The sequence below is a fragment of the Topomyia yanbarensis genome, unplaced genomic scaffold (assembly GCF_030247195.1).
Source record: "Topomyia yanbarensis strain Yona2022 unplaced genomic scaffold, ASM3024719v1 HiC_scaffold_485, whole genome shotgun sequence".
In the NCBI taxonomy this organism is placed as follows: domain Eukaryota; kingdom Metazoa; phylum Arthropoda; class Insecta; order Diptera; family Culicidae; genus Topomyia; species Topomyia yanbarensis.
In genome coordinates this window covers 435-25,000 of record NW_026683697.1, presented here as the reverse complement: position 1 = coordinate 25,000, position 24,566 = coordinate 435, and the positions used below count along the sequence as shown (strand labels likewise).

Sequence of the window (24,566 nt, the reverse complement as noted above, 5' to 3'; positions counted from 1 at the left end):
ACATCATAGCAACCCAGTTTTTACAATTTGACAGCCCCAGCCAAAAATGAATACTCCTCCGAAAGTTTGTGCCTTTTCAGTAATGTTTTGACGATCTGTTTAAAATAGTTTAAAACTATGAGATAGGGAAGAACATGTCCCGCACGGTGAAAAAAAACGGGATTTTTGTTTGACCGTAGAAAAGAATGTGGCAAAGTTATCTTTGGATGAGAACTCAATTCAACTCAGTTTGCTACACGTGCGGAAGCAGAGCAGAAGCTTGAAACCAGACGAAAAGGAATGCAAAATCAAAGGTTTGAAGTTTACAAAATACAGATCTAAGGAGTTATGCTGATTTCGGTTTTAGATCAGAGTTGCCCTAGGTTCGCTCTAATATTTACAAAATCCATACAAAAGTGACAGCTCAGAGCGAACCTAGAACGACTCGGTTTTAAAAACGAAATCAGCATTAAAGTAATGATGAAGAGACTCTTATTTTTGTTGCATGACATGGAAACAGGTACTTGGTGGTTCACACGGTTTCTGGGCTGGTTTTGCTCAAAGATAAAAAAGTGTTATCAATCTCCTACTTCGCTTTATAGTCTCTCACTAGAACGCAGAAACTATTGTAGGCAAAAGTCTACTCGTTAGGTCACGTAGCATCCAGTTCCCACTATCTGTTTGATTGCCATGATATGATATACGAGTAATCTTACGTCACCCTCGGGGTTGTGTCCCTGACATAAACTATCAATATTATTTTCGCAAAAAGCATTGCGGTAGTTGCTGTATGCCTAACGAGAGAAACCAGCCAATATGAAATCGTCAACTTTGGCAAGTATCAACTCGATATTAGCCAGTTAGCCCATGTCACAATTTCAATTAGAATATTTCTCTTTGAAATCATACTAAATCATACCCAAACCATGAAACAGAGAATATTTATCAATTAAAATCTATTTACATCACAGTCAAGTTATTGATGCAAAACAATCACGATTGTTAATGACTTGGTAGGCCACCAATTAGTAATTCCCATGTCAAATTGTTTTGCGTTCCCACAAGATCCATTCAGTTGAATGAGTTCAAGGTTTAATGGAATGCTGTCATTCGAAGACAGTTTCTTAATATTTAGCGTTGGTTGGATCTCATCTGATAAGAAAGAGTTCAGTACACATCTTCAAAGGTCTGAATGTAATATATCTATGATTGAAACGAACGAAATAAACATTCTATTTGATTAATTAATAAATTGAGGTGCAACTCAACCCCGTTGCGTAATCCATGTACCGGTTCTGATAAGCTAAATCCGGCTGTCGGATTCTATTTACACAAGACGATAAGAAACGGAAGTTTAACATGCAGCCCCCTTTGTTGATTTTGGTGTGAAACATTTCACACACACACACACATCGGGTGTGCCGGATTTGCGTGATGACAAAATATTCCCGAAGGTTGTTATTTTAGCGCATTTTGCGCCAGTGGATAACCACAGCTCATCTATCGCGTACATAACAGAGATTAATCAATAACAACCGGTCGGTGTCGGAATGTGTCGCGAAGTCTCCCACATTCGTACACACAGTCATCAGGTTGTGTCCGTCGCGGCGCAGAAAATCATTCATCACCATACAAGGTTAGAATCTCACCAAGACACCGACCGACGGTAGGTTGGGAATGAGTGTAGCGGTATGGGAGAGAGATGTAGAAATGACATCACCACTTTCATAGCCAGTCAAAGCACGAGAAAAACTGTTCCAAATTAGTTCCCATCGGAGTCAATTCCACACAATCGACGACGGTAATTTTGGAATTGGCTACTAATAATAGAACTTGTTCTGCATAGCATAATAGAGGGTCGTGCGACAAACCGGTCTGTGGAAGGCCGTACGTAGACAGAATAAAAAGAATCACGACTGCTGCTTACCTTGCGGGTCTAAAATTCCAGCTAGCACCGCTAGTTTCCAGTTGAGCTGATAAACCTTCTATATTGTTATCTTCGCGTCGCCGACCGAACCGATAAGACGTTGATAACAAATCAACGTTTCCCTTCGAATAATCACGTTTTTATTTTTTTTTTTCACTACCGTCACTACTCGCAATTGCACGCACGAACACCGAATTAACTGATGATGGCGCCGATGACTGCTACAACTGCTCCAGTCGCCAGATTTGACTCGACGGTCGTTTTTCCCCTTCACGCAACAAATGAACCATTCTCTCCAGTTCATAGTGTTCGTGCGGAGTCAACGGGCAAAAGTGTACTCGTGAGACGTCAAAAAGTATAGAAATCATTTGAAGTTTTGCAGTTCGGCCAGAATCAGTTCGAGATTGTTTGCTCCCCCGAGGTATGTTTCGTTCAGGAAGTCCTCCAGGAATTGTGCCATCTGAGATTTGCCGTAAATTAAGTGGCATAGCAGAATAGTGTTAGAATCATAAAGTAGTTCTTTTTGTCGTAGATTCTGATGGTGCGTTTTTAAAAGTTCAACGTTAACTTCATAGAATGGTTGGAACTCCATCAAATTTTGGTATCTTTCCATAGAGTACAGGTCTGTGGTAATCTTTCTAATGGCTAACAGTTGCTGCTGAAGATATTCTCTATCTCCAGTTTGAAGGTGAATTGTAATTCCGGCTAACGCTTTGCACAAACTTATATTGCTGACAGACCCAGAATTAGCCCAAACAGCCAGCGTAGGTAAATCGAACTGGAAAGCCTGTTTGATAGCCTCTTTAGGATCATCACTCCGGAAATCCTCAACCTTTTCGAGAGATTCCAGACAATTTCTAACGACCGGATCAACGTCTGCCTTTAATTTTAAAATATCCGTAGCGGCCCGTTTCCAGACAATTTCCTTCTTCGTTTCATCAATCACTTTTCTAAAATCTTCCTTGCTGTAAAATTTCCTGTAGAACCCCTTAACAATAGCCAAACACCGCTCGCCACCTTTCGCCAGCAGGATCCTCCTCGCCACACGGTTAACCACTCCACTACCCGTAGTTTCCCGCACAAACTGCCACTTCCGTTCGGCATCGCACCCACCACTGTTACTCCAATTAATCCGCAAAAGTTCTTCCAATTCTTCGAAATTTTTCACCACTTCCCGGCTCGCTTCAAGAGCCCGTGCTAACAGGTGTCCCAGAAATAGCATCTTCTCGCAACATTCCACACATTGCCGGTCGGTTGCCGTCACCAGTTCCGTTGCAATCGCGTTCACATCGTCCGCCAGTAGGACTACGTTGGTGAAATCGTACCCGGCTAGGTTGGCTACCAGATAGATGGATTCGAATTTCATTGTAGGATCCGGTTGGACACTTTTTGTAAGGAATTAAATTGGAAAAGTAAAACACTAGCTACCTTCAACGAAGGTGGCCGAACGCGCGCTCGCTGTACGTGTATAAACAAGAGAGACGTCAAAATCAGCTGCTAGTTCGAATGTATTGGTGTTAGTGTGTTTTTCAGAACATCGTGCGTCGCGTTTCAGTCGGAATGAATCGTTTATTCATGAAAATATTCATTCGGGAATGCGTAAATAAAATAACAACGGAGCTCGTGTAGGGCGAGAAAACGTGAGATAACGGGAACTTGAGTGAGATCGTTGCAGTGTCTCGTTTGACAGAGTAGCGCACATTCGGAATGATGAAGAACCATAACTGGTTAAAACAGTGATACATTTTCATATAATCCGTAGTTCCCACAATTTTTGTTTCTGCTTCCAAACTGACCTCTCTTTACTAACATCCAGATTATTGAATCATATTTTTTCTTCTACATAAAAATTATTTGTTCCAAAGTATATTTAGTACAGTAGGATTTCGTTTTTGGCAACAATAATATTTTTTTCGGTTGCCAAAACTAGAACCGTGCCAAAAATGAAATCTTATTTTAAAAGTTTTATTTATTTTGTGCTCCCTCATAAAATCTAGTAAATATGACTCTCTTGTTTGGAAATAAAGTCAAAGTGATATAAATAATTACAACAAAATGTATATTGAGCATTTTTTAAAAGATTAACTATGTACAACAACAATGTTGCCAAAGATGGAGCATGCCAAAAACGGAATGTTACTGTATTTAAAACATCGAAAATGGAAGTCTGCTCTCTAAGCGATCATCGTCTTCCGCCTTTTTTCCCAGGTTTGAAATGCGAATATCTTCCGTTCTACTGATCGAAATCGCAACATTTTTACACTATCTGATCGGAAATTCGTGCACGTATTTCGTATTAAATTCCGGAATTAGTGCGACTACTATAAATAAACCAAAACAAAGTTTTTAGAAAATACTTCGAAAACAGCTAGGAAAATGCGCAACTTGCAAGCATATCTCACGCAGAGCCGTCAAAAAGGAGCATGTAAGCGTTTCATTACATACGGGAATGTTATATATACAGGTCTCGCGAGCTTGTTTTGTATCAGTGGGTGCTCGCTTACCACACGAGCAACATACTCGTCCGGACGGTACAATGAGCGGTATCATGTTTGCGTTCCCTACCAAGCGTCATCGCAAGGTTCTTCGTGATAAAATCCAGAGAATCACCAAATCCGCCATTCGGCGTCTGGCTCGTCGTGGTAGTGTAAAATGCATCTCCGATTTAATCTACACTCAAAAAAAAGTAAACGTTATGCCTATTGATTTTACACATAGATTTTTGCAATTAACGGAGGCATATAGATACTATTTGCTGGTACATAAACCCAATGTATGCATTTATAAGAAATATTGATCTTACATTCACATTTCATAACTATTAGGCACATAAAACCCCATTCTATAACAATATGCACATATAACTTATGTGTGTGCATACATAGTTTATACAGTTGACACATAGAAGGTATGTGTGCGCGTGATAATAATAGCATTTCTTCTTCATATGAATTTTAAGCGGTTTGAAGCAAACAGAATTAATGTTTGGATTTTTTTTCAGTGTACGAATGCTGATGGAAAATGCAGGAAAATGTCACCCGAGATGCCGTGACCTACACTGAACACGCCAAGCGCAAAACCGCAATGAATGTCGTCTATACTCTAAAGCGGCAGGACTTTGTATGGATTTGGAAGTTGAAAAGGTAGAACTTACTTGTATCATTATAAAAAAGGCCCTTTTGCATTTTCTGTTTCATGGACTGTTTCTCCCTGGAGAGCAATTTGGATTAAACCCTAAATTATAATTTTTTTCTGTACGCAAATTGCAAATATGGTCAGAAACAAACTGAAGTGAAGTGGAAAACATTTTTACTAGGCGCATTCAAAAAAGGTTTCAATTCTCAAACATTTTACCAAGGTGCCGTATTACATTACTCTCTACCCTGAGTGTTCGATAATCTCCGTATTGGAAATACAATTTCAATTTTGTTCTTTATCAAAAAATATGTGGTCGTCCTGAAAATTACGGTTTTTACAAGAGCGTTTCTTTGGTAGGTCTCAGCGTTCGATTTATGCTTTCTTTTCGGTCTTCTTGGGAAGCAGGACGGCTTGGATATTTGGCAACACACCGCCCTGAGCAATTGTCACTCTGGAGAGCAGTTTGTTCAACTTTTCGTTGTTACGAATCACCAGCTGCTAAAGACGTAGGATAATTCGTCTTTTTGTTGTCACGGGCAGCATTTCCTTCCAATTTAAACACTTTAGCAGCAAGGTATCCCGAATAGAAATGTACAGTAACAAAACCTTGATTTTCACTGTGACAGTACAGTATTTTTACAATAATTTACAGTAAGTTTTAATGTTATGCTACAATACAAAAACAATAAACTTTAACGTTTTTATAGTAAATTTCAATGTAAAATAGACTTTTACAGTGAAAAAGGGGGGTGGTTATGCATCTTAACATTAAAAAAATCAGTTTTTCTCCATACATTTTTTTCTCGAAAACAGTAAAATTTAATGTGAATGCACTGTATCAGTTTTTTGCTGAACAGTGAAATTTATTGTTACATGAAATTTTATTGTAAATCTACTGTGAGAACTTGGCATCGAACAATGTTGAAACAATAATAACTAGAATATTTATTATTTTATTATTGTTTGTAGGGTAAATGCTATTGTAAAATTCTATCCGGGATTCCATTACAGCTACTAAGTAAACGGCACACCGACGCGTTCAACACAATTTGCTTGTGTATCGACCAACGAAGGGGAGGAGCTACGAAGAATACATATTGAGGACAACACAAAAAAGGACGAGCTTACATTGTGCTGCTGTCAGGTATAAAAACTTAGCATGTTGCTGCTCAGTATCAGTTTGTTTGTATCGTCGTACCATATACGTCGATGTAAATGTTTCCGAACATTGTCAAAGGATACAAAAAGAAGCGGCCGTCCGTTTGCAGCAGTCAGAAAAGTTCGCCAAGCCTACCATCTCAGATGACACAAACACCCCAGCTCCAAGTAAATTCCGAACACTGCCCAAACAAAAGGCCCTTTTCAGGGCCATCAATTTATCAACAAAGAATCGAATTGAAATTTTGTTATTACAAGCATCCGAAGGTGGCTTGTCAAGAGCGTTCGATGTTGAGGTTGGACAGAGAATGCGCAAAATTTGCAAACGAAAAAAGCAGTTTTTTTCCACACCGTATGTCAGATCTTCATAAAAATCAATCAGCGTATGTAGAATATTGTTACAGTACTGCTGATTGATTTTTATGAAGATCTGACATACGGTGTGGAAAAAACTGCTTTTTTCGTTTGCGAATTTTACCCTTTCTCTGTCCAACCTTAAGTGAGCCACTTGTGAACAATATCGTCGCTTTCACGTAGAATGGCACAAAATAAAAAAAAGTTATTTGTGTGATTTGTAGACAGGTTAGTGTAATGATTCAATTTACAAAAATCGAACGTTTTCAAACGTTTCGATATAGGTGCTCCGTTTTAAAATTTTCGGCCAGAATGTTGCCTGTTTTTCTAAAAGTGAAAATCTGCTGCTGTACTGAATGAAAACCTTTGATTTTTGCGCTGATTGGAAATAGGTGTTACTAATTCTGTAGAATGTACAATAGACCTTTCTCGTCTAAAAATTTTATATGATAGGATGCTTCCTTTTTTATCCCCAATTCGTTACTGCCGATTGCCGCGATGATTTGGTACCTCTAACTATTGAAAAAATCAAAAATAGTGCAAGCTGCTCATTTAACCCGTCTGTTCTGAATACCTATCTTGCCTTGTTTCCCCGTATTTTTACACCATTTGGATGAATTTCCTGTGGGGAATACTAAAAGGATGCCAGATCTGCATATATATATTAGTAAATCTGTAGATTTTGCATTTTCACTGCATATGTTTTGCAGATTACAAATATTTAGCAGAACAAAGCCTATGCCAGTCAATTTATGCACAAGCCTTCAACATTTTTGATCATTTTAAATATATACATACTACATTTCTATGTCAAATTTATTGAAGATTTTTGTAGCAATCTGCAGACTTTTATATTTTCACTTCAGGCTATTGTTTAAAAAGACCTGGCATCACTGATGCTGAAATGATTCATTCATATACCTGTCAAAAACATAGAGCATTGCATGAAAATGTATAACCTCACTTTTCTGACAGTTCAGTGTGCTTGTTTACCTAAGACTTGTTTACATGGACTTTTAAAATTTGCATTACTTGAATACTTTCGATGCTCTTTGAAAGACTATCAACTCAAGAGGGATGAAGATTGGAACAATGGGAACCTGGTGCCCCATTATGCAACCAATTCGAATCGACCTTTTCACACAAGCTTGAATACAATAAACCTTTCGTTTCGAGATGCGTAATGTCACCCCTGGTTCATACATTGACCAATCGGCGCTGGATGCAAAACCCGGTGGCATATGCTGAATCGTAAGATCAAGCATTGGGCTATAAAACGATTGCTTTCTGGATGATGGATAAAGATTTGTACACATTTGTTTGTTTGCTCGTGGGTTAAGTCCTAACAAGATGATCCGATTTATTACTCATTTTTAGGTGGTGAAGTTTACCTGAACTTTATAGGTAACGAATTCGGTCGATGATAAGTTGTTGAAATGATCGTTCAATGCCCATACCGAAAAACGTTTCCATTGGTCAGAATGCCTACCAGCGTATGATAGCTGCAAACATGAGGACAACAAGGTTATCGCTTTCGAATGGAACAATTATTTATTATTCGTGTTCAAGTTCCATTACAGCAAAAGTTTCGTCGATTGATGATTATCGCATTGTCGTTGATTTAGCCGGCAAATGCAAAACAGTGCTCGGCACTGACGATAAGGAGTAAGAAGGATTTGATAGGAGTGATAAGAATGCAGAGCATTATACATTCTGGAAGAATATCAGGGAGGAGAAATTATATGTAAATTTATATTATATCCCAAGTTGCCATCATTTTTGCACCGCAATACAGTTTTCTGCAACTGCTGTCTTGTTCAAATTGGCAGGAAATAACTAGGCAGCGAATGATAAATTGCATAGTCAATTTATTTACTTTTTCGGAAGGATAAGTAATTAGTATGTTGTGAATATATATGTGTCGCCGGTGCCATGTGTTATGGTGGTACCGGACGGAACCGTTGCTCAGCAGACCGTCCTTGTCGTACTGGTCATGGATGCGACGTTTTTTCTCATCTGATAGCACTTGACATGCTTCGGAAATCTGTCTCAACGCTCTCTACTTAGCGCAGGATACGCGAAACCGCTGCTAGATTTGAAAGAAAATTCCTAGCTGCTGCTACTCTATCAGTCTCTCTCTCGACTGAGGACTACAATTTCGGTCGACTAAATTGTGCTATGAAAATTGTGCTTCCTGGAATTTCACCTAACGAGATCAATTCATTGTGAGGAATTTCGCTGCGTTCCAATATTGCTTGCCTCTGTAGGTGATGATGTGTGTGGATTCACTTCGGCAGCCAGGTCTTATGTTTTGGGTAATTTTGCTATCTTATTCTGCTGAATAAATCATCTGGCTAAAGCCTCTACGTTATACTATGGTAACTTTAAAAACGCATTGCTATTTAATCTTGTAGCTCTTGGCAAGTCAGTCCTGGCACTGTTCTCGACTAATCCTGGCACTATACCGCTGACGTCGCACTTATTACGGTGATCAAACTTGGCGAGTGCGGCAGTGGTTTCGTCGGAATTGTTCACTCGACAAGCAGGATGTGCAAGGACTTTGCTACTTATGCCTGAGCCCCTCGTTGAAACCTTCGTCCTGTCGGAGTGTTAGCTTCGTCCGATACCGGAGCGTATTGCTGAACCGAAGCAGTCTGCTACTGGCACTGCTTCCTTCGAATCGGAATCGCTGAATATTCCCGGTAGCCGAATGTCCAACGTGGCCGAAGGCAAACCGATTGCAGCAACACCACCAACCGTAGCTGAAACTTTGGCCTTTAATCCAAGTCCCTGCCATTGACATAGCGACAGACGAGTGCGGCGCAGGTTGGACCATCGGTTGACTCGGTGCCGGACAGGGCGAAACAGCTGCAACAGGAGCGGACCTAGTATGGGGTGTAAAGGTCATCAATTGCCATAGATCACCAAAATGCTCTGCGACTAACATTGTGAACAAAACAAACCAAACGAAATTGATCGCAACAACGATAAAATAATTTAAATTCTATCCAAACATTTGAAAATGAGAAAAAGGCAAAAGAAGTTTTGGTCGAATTCATTATAATTCTATTTAAAAATTGAATACTGTTTTATTTAGTTTGATTGCGCATATTGTTTACATCAGACACACCCCTTAATTCATTGAGTACGTATTTCACTGCCTTTATAATCCTTTTGGAATCAGTTACAATAATCCTTTATAATCATTTTATAATAAGTGTGTTGCTAGTTAGGACTTTTATATCAGCCGGGCTCTTTTATAATTTGTTATAAAATCATTATCAAAATTCTTCATAATCCATTTTTGCGTTATGTTTATGTACATGGCCAGATAGATAGTTTTTAACTGGGACGGAACGTGTGGATACGAAAAAACCTAATGTCAATTGTAGCCAGGGGGAGCTGTCAAATGCAGCCAAAGGGAACCGTCAAATGCAGTCAGGGGGGAATGTAGCCAGTCCATTTAAAATATGTGAGGAAGAAAGTGTGGCTATGCAAGACAAGAGATAAAATGAACAGAAAAAAGAAAAAGAAAACATCTATCCACAGTTTCTGTCCCAGGATTTTAATAGAGAACATCAAAATTCGATTTGTTTGCATTTGGCAGTAGGCCTTTTTCAAATGTTTGGCTAGAAATTCCTTGCTTCTTCAATGAATCATGTACAAGAAAAGTAAAAATGTTAAATTGAACGGAACAATGTATGATGCCGACATCAATTAAAAAGCGACCTGAGCGACCGCTGAGCGACCTTGTTGGGAAAGTGTTAACATTTGGCAGCGAACCAAACCAAGTTTCTCATACTATGATCGAATCAACAAAAATTCCAAGATCATGTAAACAATTTTTTTGAACTGTCAAAAAAGTGAGGTTAAACATTACCATGCAGCGTTCTCCACCGAGAGGTTCACTTTAGTTTGTTTACATAACCAATGAACTTTGTACCGCGACTCACCACTTCATTTGCCGCGTTGCCAGGAAGCCAAGCAAAAATATTCAAAACAGTGCTGCCCAAATACATATTTTGAGTCCCACCATTTTTGCAAAGGTGAAAAAATACTCAACATTCTTGCATTTTTCAAATTTAAAAAAATCATTAAAAAATCACGATAGCTCTAAAAAGTCTCATGTCAGCGGAAATATTCTTAAAAAAGTGTAGTCTTTTGAATAAAAATAAGAAAAAAGGGGGTTAGGTCGGACGAGAAAGGTCTATTGCTGAAAATAACGGATTTTGTAAAAGTAGTGGTTGGTCCGAACGATTCGATTCCAAGCGAGCCAGACTAGCTTTCGTTCGTCCACCTCTGACAATAGAAGTAAACTATGTTATTTTGAAAGCAACTACAACTTCCTTGAAAACAGCGCAGCTAAAAAACTTGTGGGAAAACGCGCAAATCTAAATTTTCCACTATAATGAAAACTAGTGCCCCCCACCGCACAGCATCATCAAGATTGATAGTAATTCAAGCCGGAATGGTAATGCAATGGAAAACGAAAATTTCATTTATATCTTACTGGAATATAATTGGCTGGTCCTGAAAAGAACTTGTTGGTTTATGGTTTATTTTGGGTCACAATTTAGGCCCGCTCGATTGCTGATAGCTGTGAATTTCTCGCAGGGCGACAGTTTCTGTTCGGTAGCGATGAGGCTTCCTAACTCCAATCGTGACTTGGGTACTTTTACACGGCCTTCGTTGCAAACTGCTTGCGAGGAGCCTTTCCTCCGGTGAAGTTAGTAGCGGTCTGTTTGGTACGGGCCATGTAGCGAAAAATGTTGATCTGCTACTGCTCTGATGCTGGTATTCGTAGTATGACGACGATCAAACGAATGACGAAAGACCCTACCGGCCGATTTTTCCTTATATTTCGAATGTAGAACCTTTCTTTTAAAGAATATTCAATAATAACAAATGGTTATTCAACTTGTGTAGCTGAACATATGTTTTAATGGAAATTTCAAAGTACAAACAAGATTTTAAACTTATTCCTTTGAACATGAAGCAGAGATTAATCAAGACTAGCGACTCACGAAGACACCTTCGAAATTTTATGGTACATGAAGTACACGAAGAACTTTGTGTAGTCATCGATACCATATTTTCCTATCTGCCTCTCGATTCGTAAATGTTATGCATTCAACATATTCAGTCTAACCTCTCAATGAAAGTCTACTGGTAGATGCAAGAAAATACATAAAATCACAGCAGAATAACAGAGGCGGAAATTATGCAAACTCTGCATGTTTTTGGTTTCCATTGGACACCAAATTATATATACTATATATATAATAATATATACTAGATATTTTGAAGTACTAGAGGTAATTTGATCTGCCAATCTTGACAAAACCTAAGCAACCATATGCGATACGTTTCATGTTCTAATAGCAGCTTAAGCAGCTTTCAAGTTCCATTAAAGCTTAAGCAGCTTGAAAGTTTGCTAAGAACTTTTTATGAACTTTAGAGTGTGCTTTTCAAGTATTATTTGAACTTCTGGTTTCTTGGGAACAATGTAGTGTAGTAATTGGAGTAGTGTGTAAAAAAAATTACTCTTACGTCCCCAACCCCAATTTCATTAAAAATATTATAATATAATAATATAATATAGGTATAATAATAAAAATATATCATTACCAAAACTTGACATGGGACGTGTAAAACATTCTAGTCCTGCGGGAAACGCTTATTGTATAGAAAGGAAGAAACAAAGATGCATCGTATTCTATATTCCATTATCATATTTTAATATGTTTTCTCTTATTTGTGTTAGGTATAATAAAAAAAAGAAAAAGAGTTAATTTTTCAAACAGGTGCGACAGATATCGAAAGCCTTCATTTTTCTTTCCTTATGTCTTTCGCAAATCGATCTGTTGCAAATTGTACAACTTATTTTTGTTTTGACATCTCGATTTCGTGGACAGAAGCTACAGAGTCTCCATTTTCTTAACACATGCTCTATTTCCGGAAAGTCGAGCTCATTGCTGTAGCAATCAGGGCACGCGTAAATATTTATATTACGATAATGTTCTTGGCATGATAATACCTTGCAATAGCTGCAGTTTTTGAGATTGTCAGTCGTGGAACATTTTGCACATGCAGAAATCGGAGATGATGTTGGTCCATACATTCGATCATAATTATTGATGAAAACTTCAATTTTTTTCGAGACGTCTTTCTGGAGTCCACTATCACTTTTTCTTTTCAACACATGACTAATTGCCAACTGCTTAGACAACCAATCCAGAAATTTGCGTTTCTTACTTCGATCTCCAGAAAGGTAGTTGGCATTTGCAGCCAGGAATGTGTGAAATGCATTATGGCTGCATAGATCCAATATGTTTTGGAATATTGCCAATGGATATCTATCGGTACGTCTTTTACAAGTATAGCTACCCGTCACACAACCCAGCGTGTCCACACCTGCCTTTAAAGTATTGTATAGTTTTACAATTTTTGGTTTTTCCTGTAAACAAATGAAACAGGGTTAAAAAAGTCTCTTTCCTTAGGAAACGTGTTTTGCCCTTCAATTTTCGTAATTATGATTCCAAACTTTATATTTGGATCAAAATATTCAAACTTTGTTGGAAATGATTTCTAGAATATCGATGTTCACTATTATGATTACACATAAAGTTGAAATATTTCTTATAGTAAAGAGAGAATGATGCCTTACCGTTTGAACTACAACTGCTTTTGACTTACTGATGGAATCATTTTCATTAATTGACTGATTTTTCTGAATCATTCCAACTTCCGGCCTAGCGTCATCGTCGGTCGATAGGAAGAGGACACTTTTATTCTTCTTCTCAGTCCAGGATACTAGCATCATTGTATCGCTGTATCCATAAAGTGCCGTTCCTGGTAAAGTTGCTTTACTTGGAAGGAACTCCTTTGGAATTTCCTTTTTATTCGCTCGTAGTGTGCCAAAAGAAACCAAACCATGTTCAAGAAGTTCTCGAGCCAAAGGAATACTTGTAAAAAAGTTATCGAATACAACTCTACGATGTGTGTTGAAAAACGGCTCGCAAAGCTGCAGGACAACACGTTTACCTTGATTCTTTTCAGGTTTATTATCTACTTTACCTAAAAATAGATGCAACAAATAGTGTTAGTTCTTACAATAATCAATAAATGCGGCTAAATAGTTTCGTATGAAAGACTAACCCACATATATATCGAAATTGCACAACATCGAGTTTTCGGAATCAACAGCACACCACATTTTTATTCCATATCGGCATGGTATTCCCGTCATATATATACGAAAAAAAAACATCTTCCGCGAAACGGAATCATTCTTTCGTCCACGGTTATATCGTGCGAAGGTTCATACGTTTCAAGCATATTAGCTTGCACGCGATCAGAAACATCCCGTATGAGTCGAAGCCGGTCTGTAGATTGTTGCGGTTTGCTCGACGATTGGTATCTATTGACAGCCCCTCGAGCGGAACGCCTGCTCAGAGAGTCATCAAACCGTATATGTTTACAAAATTGTTCGAACCTATTTAGATGAAAAAACACCGAAACTCTACATTTTGTGTAAATATTATATATTATAAAGGCAGACCTATTCCTCGACATAATTGCGGCATACAACACCCGACTTGTTACGTCATCAGTTGACCACAGCTCCTTGATGTGCGTTTTTGAGTCGTGGTTCTTGCCTGTGGCTAAAAGAATCCCTATCCAGGCGAGCAACTCATCCCGTTCTAAAATCTTGAAATGTTCGTCATGACGGCCTTCGGCGTTTGTATACATGCAAATCAAATCGACTGTCGAATGATCTAAATAGAGTGAAAATGCTTGTAGTGGAGTCCTGATCAAACCAAGAACTAACTAAGTTTTGAATTTCCGCGAATCTTTGACTTTTAGATTTTTATCTCCTGCTACTTCCGCGGGATTTGATTGCCACACGATAGTTCCACACTTTGACACATTTTTTGTTTCTTCTATTTCGTCTTCTGACCCGAAAGGATCTTCCTCAACGAACTCGTCGTCTGCGATGCTTGAATATTCCGATTCCGAGTCACTCGACATTTTGCACACGAATTTACGCTATCGCACAAGTAGCGTTCTCCCTGTCAAAGAAATGCGGACGAACATGGTCAGGCGATTTAAATAGTTTGACGTTCAACTCAACTCGCCTGTGCTAATTGCCCCAAGGAACAAATGCAATTCGCGAATGCGATTTAAAGGCAATTTCAACACTTAGACAAATTTTCTGGCTGCTGAAAAGGACTTGGTTGTATTTGCGTTTTTCAAACATGGCGGTTCATGTTTGGCTTGAGCTTAAAGTAGTTTTTTTAAACGATTGGCGTGTTCTCGCTTGTATTTTGTTTGTCTAGTGCACTTCATTTAGCCAACGAATGCGGGAAATTGTGGAATCAGGAAGGAATCAGAATATATTGGCTCAAATGGCACGTTCCCCGTACATAGTCGGGGATTTGTGCCTCAACCATTGATTCTTCCTATAATTTGGTGGTGATTACTTAGTGTAGTGATAAGTTTATGTGAGTGAATCCGAAAATAAGTAATATTTGTAATTTTCATATTAGGCAATTAAGGGCGATTAAATGGTGCGTTCCCTGGGCGATTTAAGGGCGGGTAGAGCGGCTAAAAAATGACGGCGGCAAATCGCCCAAATGTTGCATTTGAAATAGCCCCCTAATTGCCAGCAATTTGCTGGCAAATTGAAGCGCAACTAGCGCATCCGAGTTGGCAAATAGCCCCCCGTTAGCTAGCAACTTGCCCTTTTTGACTGGGCTATAACAATCAAACTGATGTAGTGGCAATGGAACCACACAATATCTGTTTTATTGTTATCTTGACTAGGTTTTTGAATAAACCTGATGTAGCACGAGATGAATAGAAAAAACATTCAATTGAAAATCCTTGTTATTCATTCAATTGAATATTGAACAGTAATATTTATTTCACTAAATACCTATCTATAAAACAATAATTATCATCGCTCACATTGCGCCAGGGCCTACTTTGATTCATCGGTGCACGTTCGCTTCGTGCAATAATCGGAGATGAATGAAAACCTGCACTAAATGAATGTTGAAGTTTTCGGTAGCGCTCTAAATATCGAAGATGAATGCGGCTGAATATGATCAATTTTCATTCAATGAATCTGAACATTAGTAACTCTGATGCTGGTATAACCAAACGGTACATGCATTGTCTCTGTTTCACTATGACTATTTATGCGGTAGCGAGCTATTTTGAAGAACAAAAATATCCGTCCCAACTTGATCTAGCATGAAGTTTGACATGTGGTAAGGTGGGTTTTATAACCGGTCGAAAAGTGTCCTTTTTGCCGGAGGAACCAGGTTCCCGGAAAAACCTGGGGTGTGGCCAATTCGACCAAAATCCTCAGAATGTTTTCCAGTGCATTTGTTTTGCAAAATCATAAAGTTTTATGTGTCACAAGACGGGTTTGAACACCGGTATGAATGTTTTTCATTTTTCGGAAAGGGGGGTAACCCCAGTACTCCCAACAATATATCCGGTCATGGTCATTTCCGGAAAGATGGTCTTGGTTCCAAAAACTAGACAAATTTTGTGATCGTTTCTAAAAAACCGCATCAAGTTTGGTTGGAACCCGGCTGAGTACCATTATTTTGAAATTTAATATTTTTAATGAAATGGGGGTTGGGGACGTAAGAGTAGAATTTTCCTGCCTTGAGACGAGACGCTGCGACTACGGACGACCATTTGTGAGTGACAAGTTTTCTGCGTATAGGCGTAGTAAGAATATTAAATTGGTAAACACGATTCCATACTGGCCTCGGATGAACGACTTCATTGAAAGACAAAATCGGGGCATGCTGCTGACATTCGGTATCATATATGCATATACCAACAATACTACTTCGCATTCTATCACGGAGAAAGCACTAGAGCTCTTAATGGGAAGGCCGGTGAAGGACTTGTTACCTTGTCTCAGAGCAGGGGAGGATTTGCGCTACGAAGACATTCGCGAGAACGATGCGGTTAAAAAGATGATAGGAAAAATATACGCGGATAAGAGGAGACCTGCTAAACCAAAAGTTCTGTCGAAGATATTGCTATGGTAAGAAATTACGACATTGGAAAGTTCGAGTCAAATTTTCAACTAGATTGCTTCAAAGTTGTTGACAAGACAGGGAATGATACTGTAGTTATGACCGAGAAAGGGAATATGTATCGACGCCCACCTAGCCTCCTCAGAAAATGTCCGTCCCAGAAAATATCGTCCGATAGAAAATCCGGAGTTTCGGATGTAGATTTAACAGAACGTTTCCAAGCTACCGGGCCAAACCTGAGTTAATTCTGTTGATTTCGACGAACACGCTGCTCTGCTACAGCATCACCAAAATATATCATCAATGTTTTAGCTAAAAAGGTTTGAACAAGAAAACAACATAGTGAAAACCTGAAACGGAACTCGTAAATAAATAAAACAACATCAAATGAAGCCAGTAGTTTTAATTCAATGGGAATGAACTTATGCAAAATTTAAAAAAAAAATGAATGAAAAGATAATATCCACCCGCGGGTCATTCCTACGTTCAATTTTACCCTAAACTCAACTATATTCACTCATTGTTCGCTATCTCATCTCTCACCATTCGCGTATGCAGGTTTCTCACATCAAGTAAGTATTAGTGAGTTGATTTTTTTCCCATCGTGTTGCATCCGATACAAGTTGGGCGAAGAAAAAGGGGTGGTAAACAATCACCTGTCAGTCTGCTCAACATTATCCACTGAAAAATATAAGCACTTCGTCCAAGGTGCAACGAACGGGGCATTCCACAAGGACAACGCACAGACACGGCTATCGATCCGGGTGACCTAATTTCAGCTGTTAATAATCATTTACAATGGATCCCTCCGTGGATGATGCAAAAATCGTGAAGGAAACACTACATCCAGGAAGCAAAGCGGTACCGTTCCAGGATGGAACCAAAATTCGATTCCACTATCAAACAAAAAAATTAGACGGAACTGTGCTGGATGACAGTCGCAAGCTGAACAAACCGATGGAACTGGTGCTGGGGAAAAAGTTCAAACTGGAAGTGTGGGAAGTTTGCCTGCAGCGAATGGCACTGCACGAGGTGGCCCGGTTTCGGTGCGATCGGTCACTAGTGCAGCAGTATCCGTTCGTATCGAAAACGATTCGGGACTCGCTGAAACCGGCCGATCAGCGGAAGCATTGCTGTGGGATGACGATTCAGAATGAGGGAATTGGGTATAAGGATTTGGATGAGATTTTTAACAATCCTCAGGATTTGGAGTTTGTGCTGGAGATTTTGTCGATTGAGAGTCCCGAGGAGTACCAGAAGGAATCGTGGCAGCTGAGTGATGAGGAGAAGTTGGTTCAGGTCGGAGTGCTTCGGGAGAAGGGGAATGCGTGCTATGCGAGGAAGGATTTTGCTGGTGCGACGGATGCGTATTCCTATGCGACTGGATTGGTAGAACAGCTGATGCTGAAGTAAGGTTGTCAAATTTTTGAGTTATTATAATAACATTTTTCTTTTAATTAATAGGGAAAAACCTAACGACACGGATTGGCTGGTGCTGGCTGAACTCAAAGTTCCGCTTCTACTGAATTTTTCGCAGTGCAAACTACTGGAGAAAGATTATTACGCGGTGATCGAACACTGCACGGAAGTGCTGGACAAATACGATAAAAATAACGTGAAGGCACTGTTTCGAAGGGCCAAAGCGCACGTGGGAGCGTGGAATCCTGATAAAGCTCGAGAGGATTTCGAGCGAGCGGCCGAGCTAGAACCGGCGCTCGCAGCAACGGTGGCCAAAGAGCTAAAGCACCTGCAGGAACTGATACGGATGAAGGATATCGAAGACAAGCTGAAGTTTCAGAAACTGTTTTAATGCTGGTCCTGCCGGGCAGGAGTAGATGGTTGTTCGTACAAATGGTTTTAAATTGTGTCTTCAAATTCTGTGAAATGTGTATATGTTGTAAATGTATAGGAAATATATGTAAGTGTTTGCTTTAGGGTAAAGCAAGAATAGCGTAAAAAGAATGTAATCGCATTTCATACGATAGTTAGTATGTAATTATCATTGAATCTAAGGCAGCCGAAATGATTGTTGGGTCGTCTCTCTTTCAATGTTTTAGGGAATAAAAAATATTGAGAAGCTAGAATCAGCACTACCAAGGACTACCTCTGTCATCTTATTGAGATTATTCAATATTCTTGTTGCTTGAACCACAGTCCATTGTTTGACAGCTAAAATTGCTTTATTTCTCACAATATGTTTGGTTGTAATAATATCCATACAATAGCTTCCATGTTTCACTACGAAATCTTTATTTTTGTCTGTTCATATACAGTCAACGTAATGCGCAATATATGTCTTGTAAGCAGCAGTTTTGTTTCGGTATTTATTTATGACATTTATTCTATATGGCTCCATCATTAACATAGGTTATGATGGACTAAGGGGCAGCTAGGCCCTACAGCTACAGCGATTCAATACCGTTTGTCAACAAATGCAACTCATAGGAATAGTCTTTTTACCCATCTCATCAGCATTCTACTCATCAAACAATTCCCTGAAAGAATGACCGAAACGAGGGACAACATTCCAAATATCCGCGAAGCTAATTTAATAGGTTAAAATTGCTCTCCAATTGTTATTAAGTCCGAAGTCCATTCTTTTGGTTCCAACTTCCCAGAAGTTACGTGAAAAAATGTCCTTCGCCGATTTTGAAAATCTATCATACCCCTTCCATGTTGGTTGATATGGTTTGTTTTGGATTAGTAAGTCACCTCGCATAAGAAAATTGAATAATTTCGCGGCTAGCTGCGATGTTGTCACCCCATCGGTCATCCTGTCAAATGTTTATACGTCACCTTATACTTCATCCTGAACGTTTCCGCAGTGGGCTTGTTTTCTTAACCTACAAATTTCTTTGAAACACTACTTTTTCTACCGTGAGTAATTGCTTAATAAGTGTATAATTTCTAGCCGCTTCAATATAGCACTCCGCCACACGTTCGTCTCCCTTGATGGCCCCGCTCTCGTTAAAATCACAGAAAACACCGCCGCTCGACCGAATTATTGCTGCTGTCCCCGACCTACTTCGATATGTTGACTACGTTCTGAAATAGGTCCGAACAGTCCTGGCCTAGAAGAAGGTTCTCAACCTGTTCATCTGAGAGGCCATCCCGCGCAGAATCCGACGAGCGTTGGAAGAGAAAAAAATCACTCCCCGTTCCAGAGTTACTCCCCGTGCCAGTACTCCCACCGCCACCGCCCGTAATGCTACTCCCCCCAGTGGAATCGCCGTCTCGAGCAATCTCCGACTCACTGTTCCGTCGTTCCAAGCTTCGTCCGATCCGCTGAATCCCCTGGGTGAAAGCATCCTTCACCCGATCGCCGGTATCGATGATGATGTCCAAACTCTGACGCCTACCGGAGCTGGTCCCCTCCGTTGCACCGTAGCTTGAATCCGCCGTTACCGGCGAACAACCCCCTATCGAGATGGATGCCGAGCGACCTATCGTACGACCTGTGATCCATCCGGCGATGCCTTCGTTACGCTTGGCAGAAGCATTCTGATTGGCGCTGTCATCGTAGATCTCCATCTTGATTATGCGGGCTTTGACTCTACAAGAATAAAAAAAAAATCAATTTCCACGGATAGCCATAACGGAAGCTACTCACCTTGGTCCTGAATTGGTATCGTCCGTATCCGTTTCCGTAGAATCGGACACCACTTCCTGTGGTAAACTACTACCATCATCATCCAGCGGCGAATTACGCTGCGAGTACTCCGAGCTCGTACTGTTCGAGTGTGACAACCGAATCTCCGTCCACTGTTCAATATCTTCCGAAGACATATTGGTGATGTCATCGATTGTCCGATTCGGCGAGAACAGATAGTTGTTATCGGAGTCACTCTCCGCACTAGGACTAGTCTTCCGTGCAAAATCTCTCAACAAATGGGGACAATCTAGCTTGTCCAGATATTTCTGCTTGAGCGGACTGGACTTCAGACCTAGTTTGGCCGGAAACTCCAGATACTCGTCATTGCACTCGATCCTCGCTGCAGGTGGTGATTTGCTGTACGTTAGCATCTGTCCACCCAGCGTCGTCGAGTTCCGCAGATGATTCGTCGACGAGGAAGAAGAGGAAGCGTCCTCATCTATACTATTGGTGCGAATTTTGCGCTGCTGGTGGATTTCTTCCGAAATCTTCTCCAAATTGCTTAGTGCCTCATTGTAGGTCATTTTGGCTTCCGAAACCTTAGCTTCCAAGTCCAAAACTTTTTGCTTGTGCTCTAGCAACAGTGCATTGTAGTTGGCGCGTAACTCGTAGTATGGTCTGGGAAAAAATCGTGAATTGTCGGTTATTGTTATCTGAGTTATTGACGACGGAAAAAACAAATAGAAAAACTCTTCAAGCCATCTACATACTTACAAAAACAATAACTCATTCTGATAAACAAGCAAATTCATCAGTAGCAGGTTTCTGCGAACATCCATACTACAAAATACCAAAAAGGGATAAAAAACCAACAGAACTAATACATAAAACAACGCAAACGTCTACGGTACCACATCAACTCAACCTTACCTCGACGCCCGAATTGCTCCCTTAAACTGCGAGTGCAGCTTGGTAACCCTATTGTTAGCGACGTCCAACTTCAACTCGCTAATCCGCAGCACGTTCCGCATCTCCGTACAGTCATTCTGCGACTCATTGACCCGGGTGGTAGCATGGGTAAGCATCTCCTGGCAGGCCGTATCCAGTGTGGACTTCTCGCCGAGACCCTGTTCGGCGAGAAAGACCATTTCCTTCGCGGCCGCATGTACAGATTTGGCCTTGTCGAAGTTCAGCACCGACTGTTGCGTTTCTTTGGCCAACTATTTTATTTTTCGAAGAAAGATACATTTTAATCAGCGAAGAGTAAGATCGAATCGAAGCAAGCTGGGACTTACCTGGGAAGCGTACAGTCGAGCCTCGTAGTACGGTTTGGCGATTTCGATCGAACTGCCCAGTTTTTTCGCGACTGCTTTGATCTTTTCCATGCTTTCTTTGAGCAGCTCTCGGAACTCGTTGCGGGCTTCCTTCAAAATAGAAGTGAGAATGAGGATTAGATTGCATATTATTTGGCGCTTTCCTGAAAACTTGTGCTAACTTACATCCAGCTCCACCTCATACTTGTTGATGTAATCTGTGGCTTCATTTAGCTTCTCGAGTTCGATCTTATGAGGGGGGTTAGAAAAAAGGAAAGGTATTAGAAACCTTATGAAAATGTCGTTGCGAAGAACTATTTTTAAATGTCAATGAACCCACTAAATTGAATCGATCGTCTATCACTTCTTCGGTCGTGAAGTTTATATTGAACTTCGCGGCGACAATCTCCAATGCCGCGAATCTGTTTTATGCAGAATACTGCGTGAGATTCGAAATACGGGCCCAGGAATGATATATTTTGATCGAAACGAGAACGAGGAGAAGATTACCAACCTAGAAAGTGACGGACCACGGTAGAGTTCGAATGCCCCGAATTATAAATCTTTTTCGATGCAGTTTCCGTCAAAAGTGTCAGCCCGTGGTCCGGGTGCGCAGTTTGAAAGTAGGGGTTTTCCCACTACTCGGTTTCTTATTTGCCTGGCGGACCCTATTTGTCAGGGCGGCATCTAGTCTACCTGAATTTCGAATTTTCGTAAACAAACAAAAGTAAACAAAACAACAAGACGCAGTTTTACCATATTTATTTACTCCGATTTCCTCCGATCTCTGGCACACTTGGAGGATGTTACTGGTGGCGGGTATGGGTTGCGGTTTCTCGCCGCTTCCGACCGGCCGTGTTCTCCCTGCCGCGAATGCTGGTTGTAGTCAGCTGCTACGGCAGCGGTCCTTTGCTATTACTTAATTACTTACTTTTATTCCTTCGCACCCCTGGCGGTGCAAAGGGCCGTTGTGAAAGATCGCCATCCTGGGCGATTGCCCGCCATCGCCTTGACTTGCTGGTCCAAACTTTCGTCGACTTCTTTTATTTCCTTGTTGAGGCTGCGCCGCCATGAGTCTCTGGGTTTGCCTCTGCTGCGATGTCCTGCTGGGTTCCAGTCTAACGCTTGCTTGCAGATTTCGTTTCCGCCCCTGCGCAGAGTGTGGCCGACCTACCTCCAATTTCGTTCCCGAATTTCTGTCGCTATCGGCTTCTGATGACATCGACGATGGAGCTCAGCATTAGAGATCCAGTTGTGAGGCCACCATGCACGAATTATGTACCGCAGGCATCTATTGATGAAAACCTGCAGCCGTTGCGTGTTCTCCACTGATACGCACCAGCTTTCACTGGTATATAGTAGTACAGATTTCACGTTCGAGTTGAATATTCGGGTTTTGGTGCGTCGACTAATCTGATTGTTTTTCCAGATATTTCTTAAACTCACAAAATCAGCCCTCGCCTTCTTGATCCGTGCTCCTATGCCGATCTTGGTGCCTCCATCAGACGCCATTTGGCTACCAAGATATTGGAAACTTTCGACATTCTCCACTGGTTGCCCAGCTACCGTAAAGCTGGAAGGGTTGACCGTGTTTATATCCAACGATTTGGTCTTGTTGACGTTGATTTTGAGACCTTCCGCTGAGGAGCGATCGGCAAGATCATCAAGCTTACTCTGCATGTCAGAGCGCCGTAGTGCTAGGAGAGTAACGTCATCAGCCAATTCGAAGTCATTCAGATGCTCCATAGTAATAGGTTGCCACAGCAACCCACGATTGGTTCACGGTCAATCGCTCGTACCAGGATCTCGTCGACTACGATAAGGAACAGTAGCGGTGATAGAATACATCCTTGCGTAACTCTAGCTACGACCCGGATGGGGTCAGACAAGACACCATCGTGCAATATTCTGCACGAAAATGCCTCGTACTGTGCTTCAATTAGATCGATGATTTTCTTAGGGACTCCCTGGCGTTTCAGGGCTCCCCACATATTTTCGTGATTGAGACGGTCGAAAGCTTGTTCGTAGTCGATGAACACTAAGTGGAGAGACTCTTAGAATTCATTGACTTGCTCCAGGAAGATACGGAGCGTGACAATATGGTCCGCACAGGATCGTCCGGCACGGAATCCTGTCTGCTGCCGCTGGAGAGTTGCGTCAATCTTCTCCTGAATCCGATTCAGGATCACTTTGCAGAGAGCTTTGAGAACGATACACAGTAACATTATCGCATACAGTCAAGTCACCCTTTTTGGGTACCTTCACTAAGACGCCTTGCATCCAGTCGGCCGGAAAAGTCGCGGTGTCCCAGATATTGTAGAATAATTGATGCAACAGTTGTGCAGATACTACGAGGTCAGCTTTGAGCATCTCTGCTGATATGCGATCGACCCCTGGGGCTCTGTTCGATTTCATGCTCCGGATGGCTGCTTATATCTCTTGCAATGATGGAGCTTCGGTGTTGACGCGGGTAATACGTCGAACCCTTGGCGGATCGTGCCGAGTTGTTGGTGGCGTGTCCCACACTCGAAAAAAATTGTTCGAACCAGCGTTTCAGCTAGTCAGCGCGGTCGGTTAACAACTGTCCAAACGTGTCTTTCACGGGCATCGTAGCATTAATCTTTGTCTCCCTAAGGCAGCGTGTGAGATATCGTAGAGGAGACGGATGTCACCAGTGTTTGCGGCTTTCTCACCTTCGTCGGCTAGGCAGTCTGCCCACGCTCTTTTATCCCGTCTACATGAGCGTTTCACTTCCTTCTCTAGAGCCAAAGAGCGCTGACGGGCTGCGGCTTTGGCTCCTCATGCTCAATCGCGGCTTTGGTGTCTCTTCGTTTCTCTATCTTCTTCCAGGTGTCATCTGTGATCCACTGTTTTCTCTGGGTACGTAGCTCACCCAGATTATTCTCGCCGGTGGCGATGAAGGCGTTCTTGATGGCGGTCCATTGATCTTCTACGCTTCCACCTTCCGGAATATCTGCAGCATAGTTCTCCAGCTCCTCGACGAAGGACCTTCTTACCGCAGCATCTTCCAGACGACGTGT

The 24,566-nt window shown here is 41.1% G+C and overlaps 3 protein-coding genes across 4 annotated transcripts; 1 reads left to right on the top strand and 2 right to left on the bottom strand.

Moving 5' to 3' along the window:
- The first annotated feature begins 2,198 nt into the window (after positions 1-2,198).
- Positions 2,199-18,567, top strand: LOC131695630 (AH receptor-interacting protein). 2 transcript variants are annotated; one of them, XM_058984170.1, is made up of 4 exons: positions 2,199-2,327; positions 4,908-5,049; positions 17,179-18,029; positions 18,085-18,567. In XM_058984170.1, exons 3-4 carry the CDS (start codon positions 17,419-17,421, stop codon positions 18,428-18,430), a joined length of 957 nt encoding a protein of 318 aa, XP_058840153.1. In that variant the 5' UTR covers positions 2,199-2,327; positions 4,908-5,049; positions 17,179-17,418; the 3' UTR covers positions 18,431-18,567. The 2 variants fall into 2 exon arrangements, with proteins under 2 accessions (XP_058840153.1, XP_058840152.1); XM_058984169.1 differs by lacking the exon at positions 2,199-2,327 and adding an exon at positions 2,486-2,594.
- On the bottom strand, positions 2,271-3,432 carry LOC131695631 (uncharacterized). The gene is made up of 2 exons (XM_058984171.1): positions 3,335-3,432; positions 2,271-3,244 (listed from the first exon to the last, which is right to left on the bottom strand). The coding sequence occupies exon 2, from the start codon at positions 3,126-3,128 to the stop codon at positions 2,271-2,273; it is 858 nt and encodes a 285-aa protein (XP_058840154.1). The 5' UTR covers positions 3,129-3,244; positions 3,335-3,432.
- A 186-nt stretch (positions 18,568-18,753) lies between the features above and the next one.
- LOC131695632 (uncharacterized) lies at positions 18,754-23,271 on the bottom strand. The gene is made up of 7 exons (XM_058984172.1): positions 22,700-23,271; positions 21,712-21,814; positions 21,508-21,636; positions 21,143-21,432; positions 20,987-21,052; positions 20,231-20,890; positions 18,754-20,173 (listed from the first exon to the last, which is right to left on the bottom strand). Exons 1-7 carry the CDS (start codon positions 23,269-23,271, stop codon positions 19,642-19,644), a joined length of 2,352 nt encoding a protein of 783 aa, XP_058840155.1. The 3' UTR covers positions 18,754-19,641.
- Between the last annotated feature and the right edge of the window lie 1,295 nt (positions 23,272-24,566).

Excerpts from the sequence above, each read along its gene's own strand:
- LOC131695631 (XM_058984171.1), bottom strand. The coding sequence starts at position 3,128 with ATGCTATTTCTGGGACACCTGTTAGCACGGGCTCTTGAAGCGAGCCGG.
- LOC131695632 (XM_058984172.1), bottom strand. The coding sequence starts at position 23,271 with ATGGAGCATCTGAATGACTTCGAATTGGCTGATGACGTTACTCTCCTA. Across the intron at positions 20,891-20,986 it reads CAGAATGAGTTATTGTTTTT|ACCATACTACGAGTTACGCG; the intron begins GTAAGTATGTAG and ends ATTTTTTCCCAG. Across the intron at positions 20,174-20,230 it reads GATACCAATTCAGGACCAAG|AGTCAAAGCCCGCATAATCA; the intron begins GTGAGTAGCTTC and ends TTATTCTTGTAG.
- LOC131695630 (XM_058984170.1), top strand. The coding sequence starts at position 17,419 with ATGGATCCCTCCGTGGATGATGCAAAAATCGTGAAGGAAACACTACAT. Across the intron at positions 18,030-18,084 it reads GTAGAACAGCTGATGCTGAA|GGAAAAACCTAACGACACGG; the intron begins GTAAGGTTGTCA and ends TTTAATTAATAG.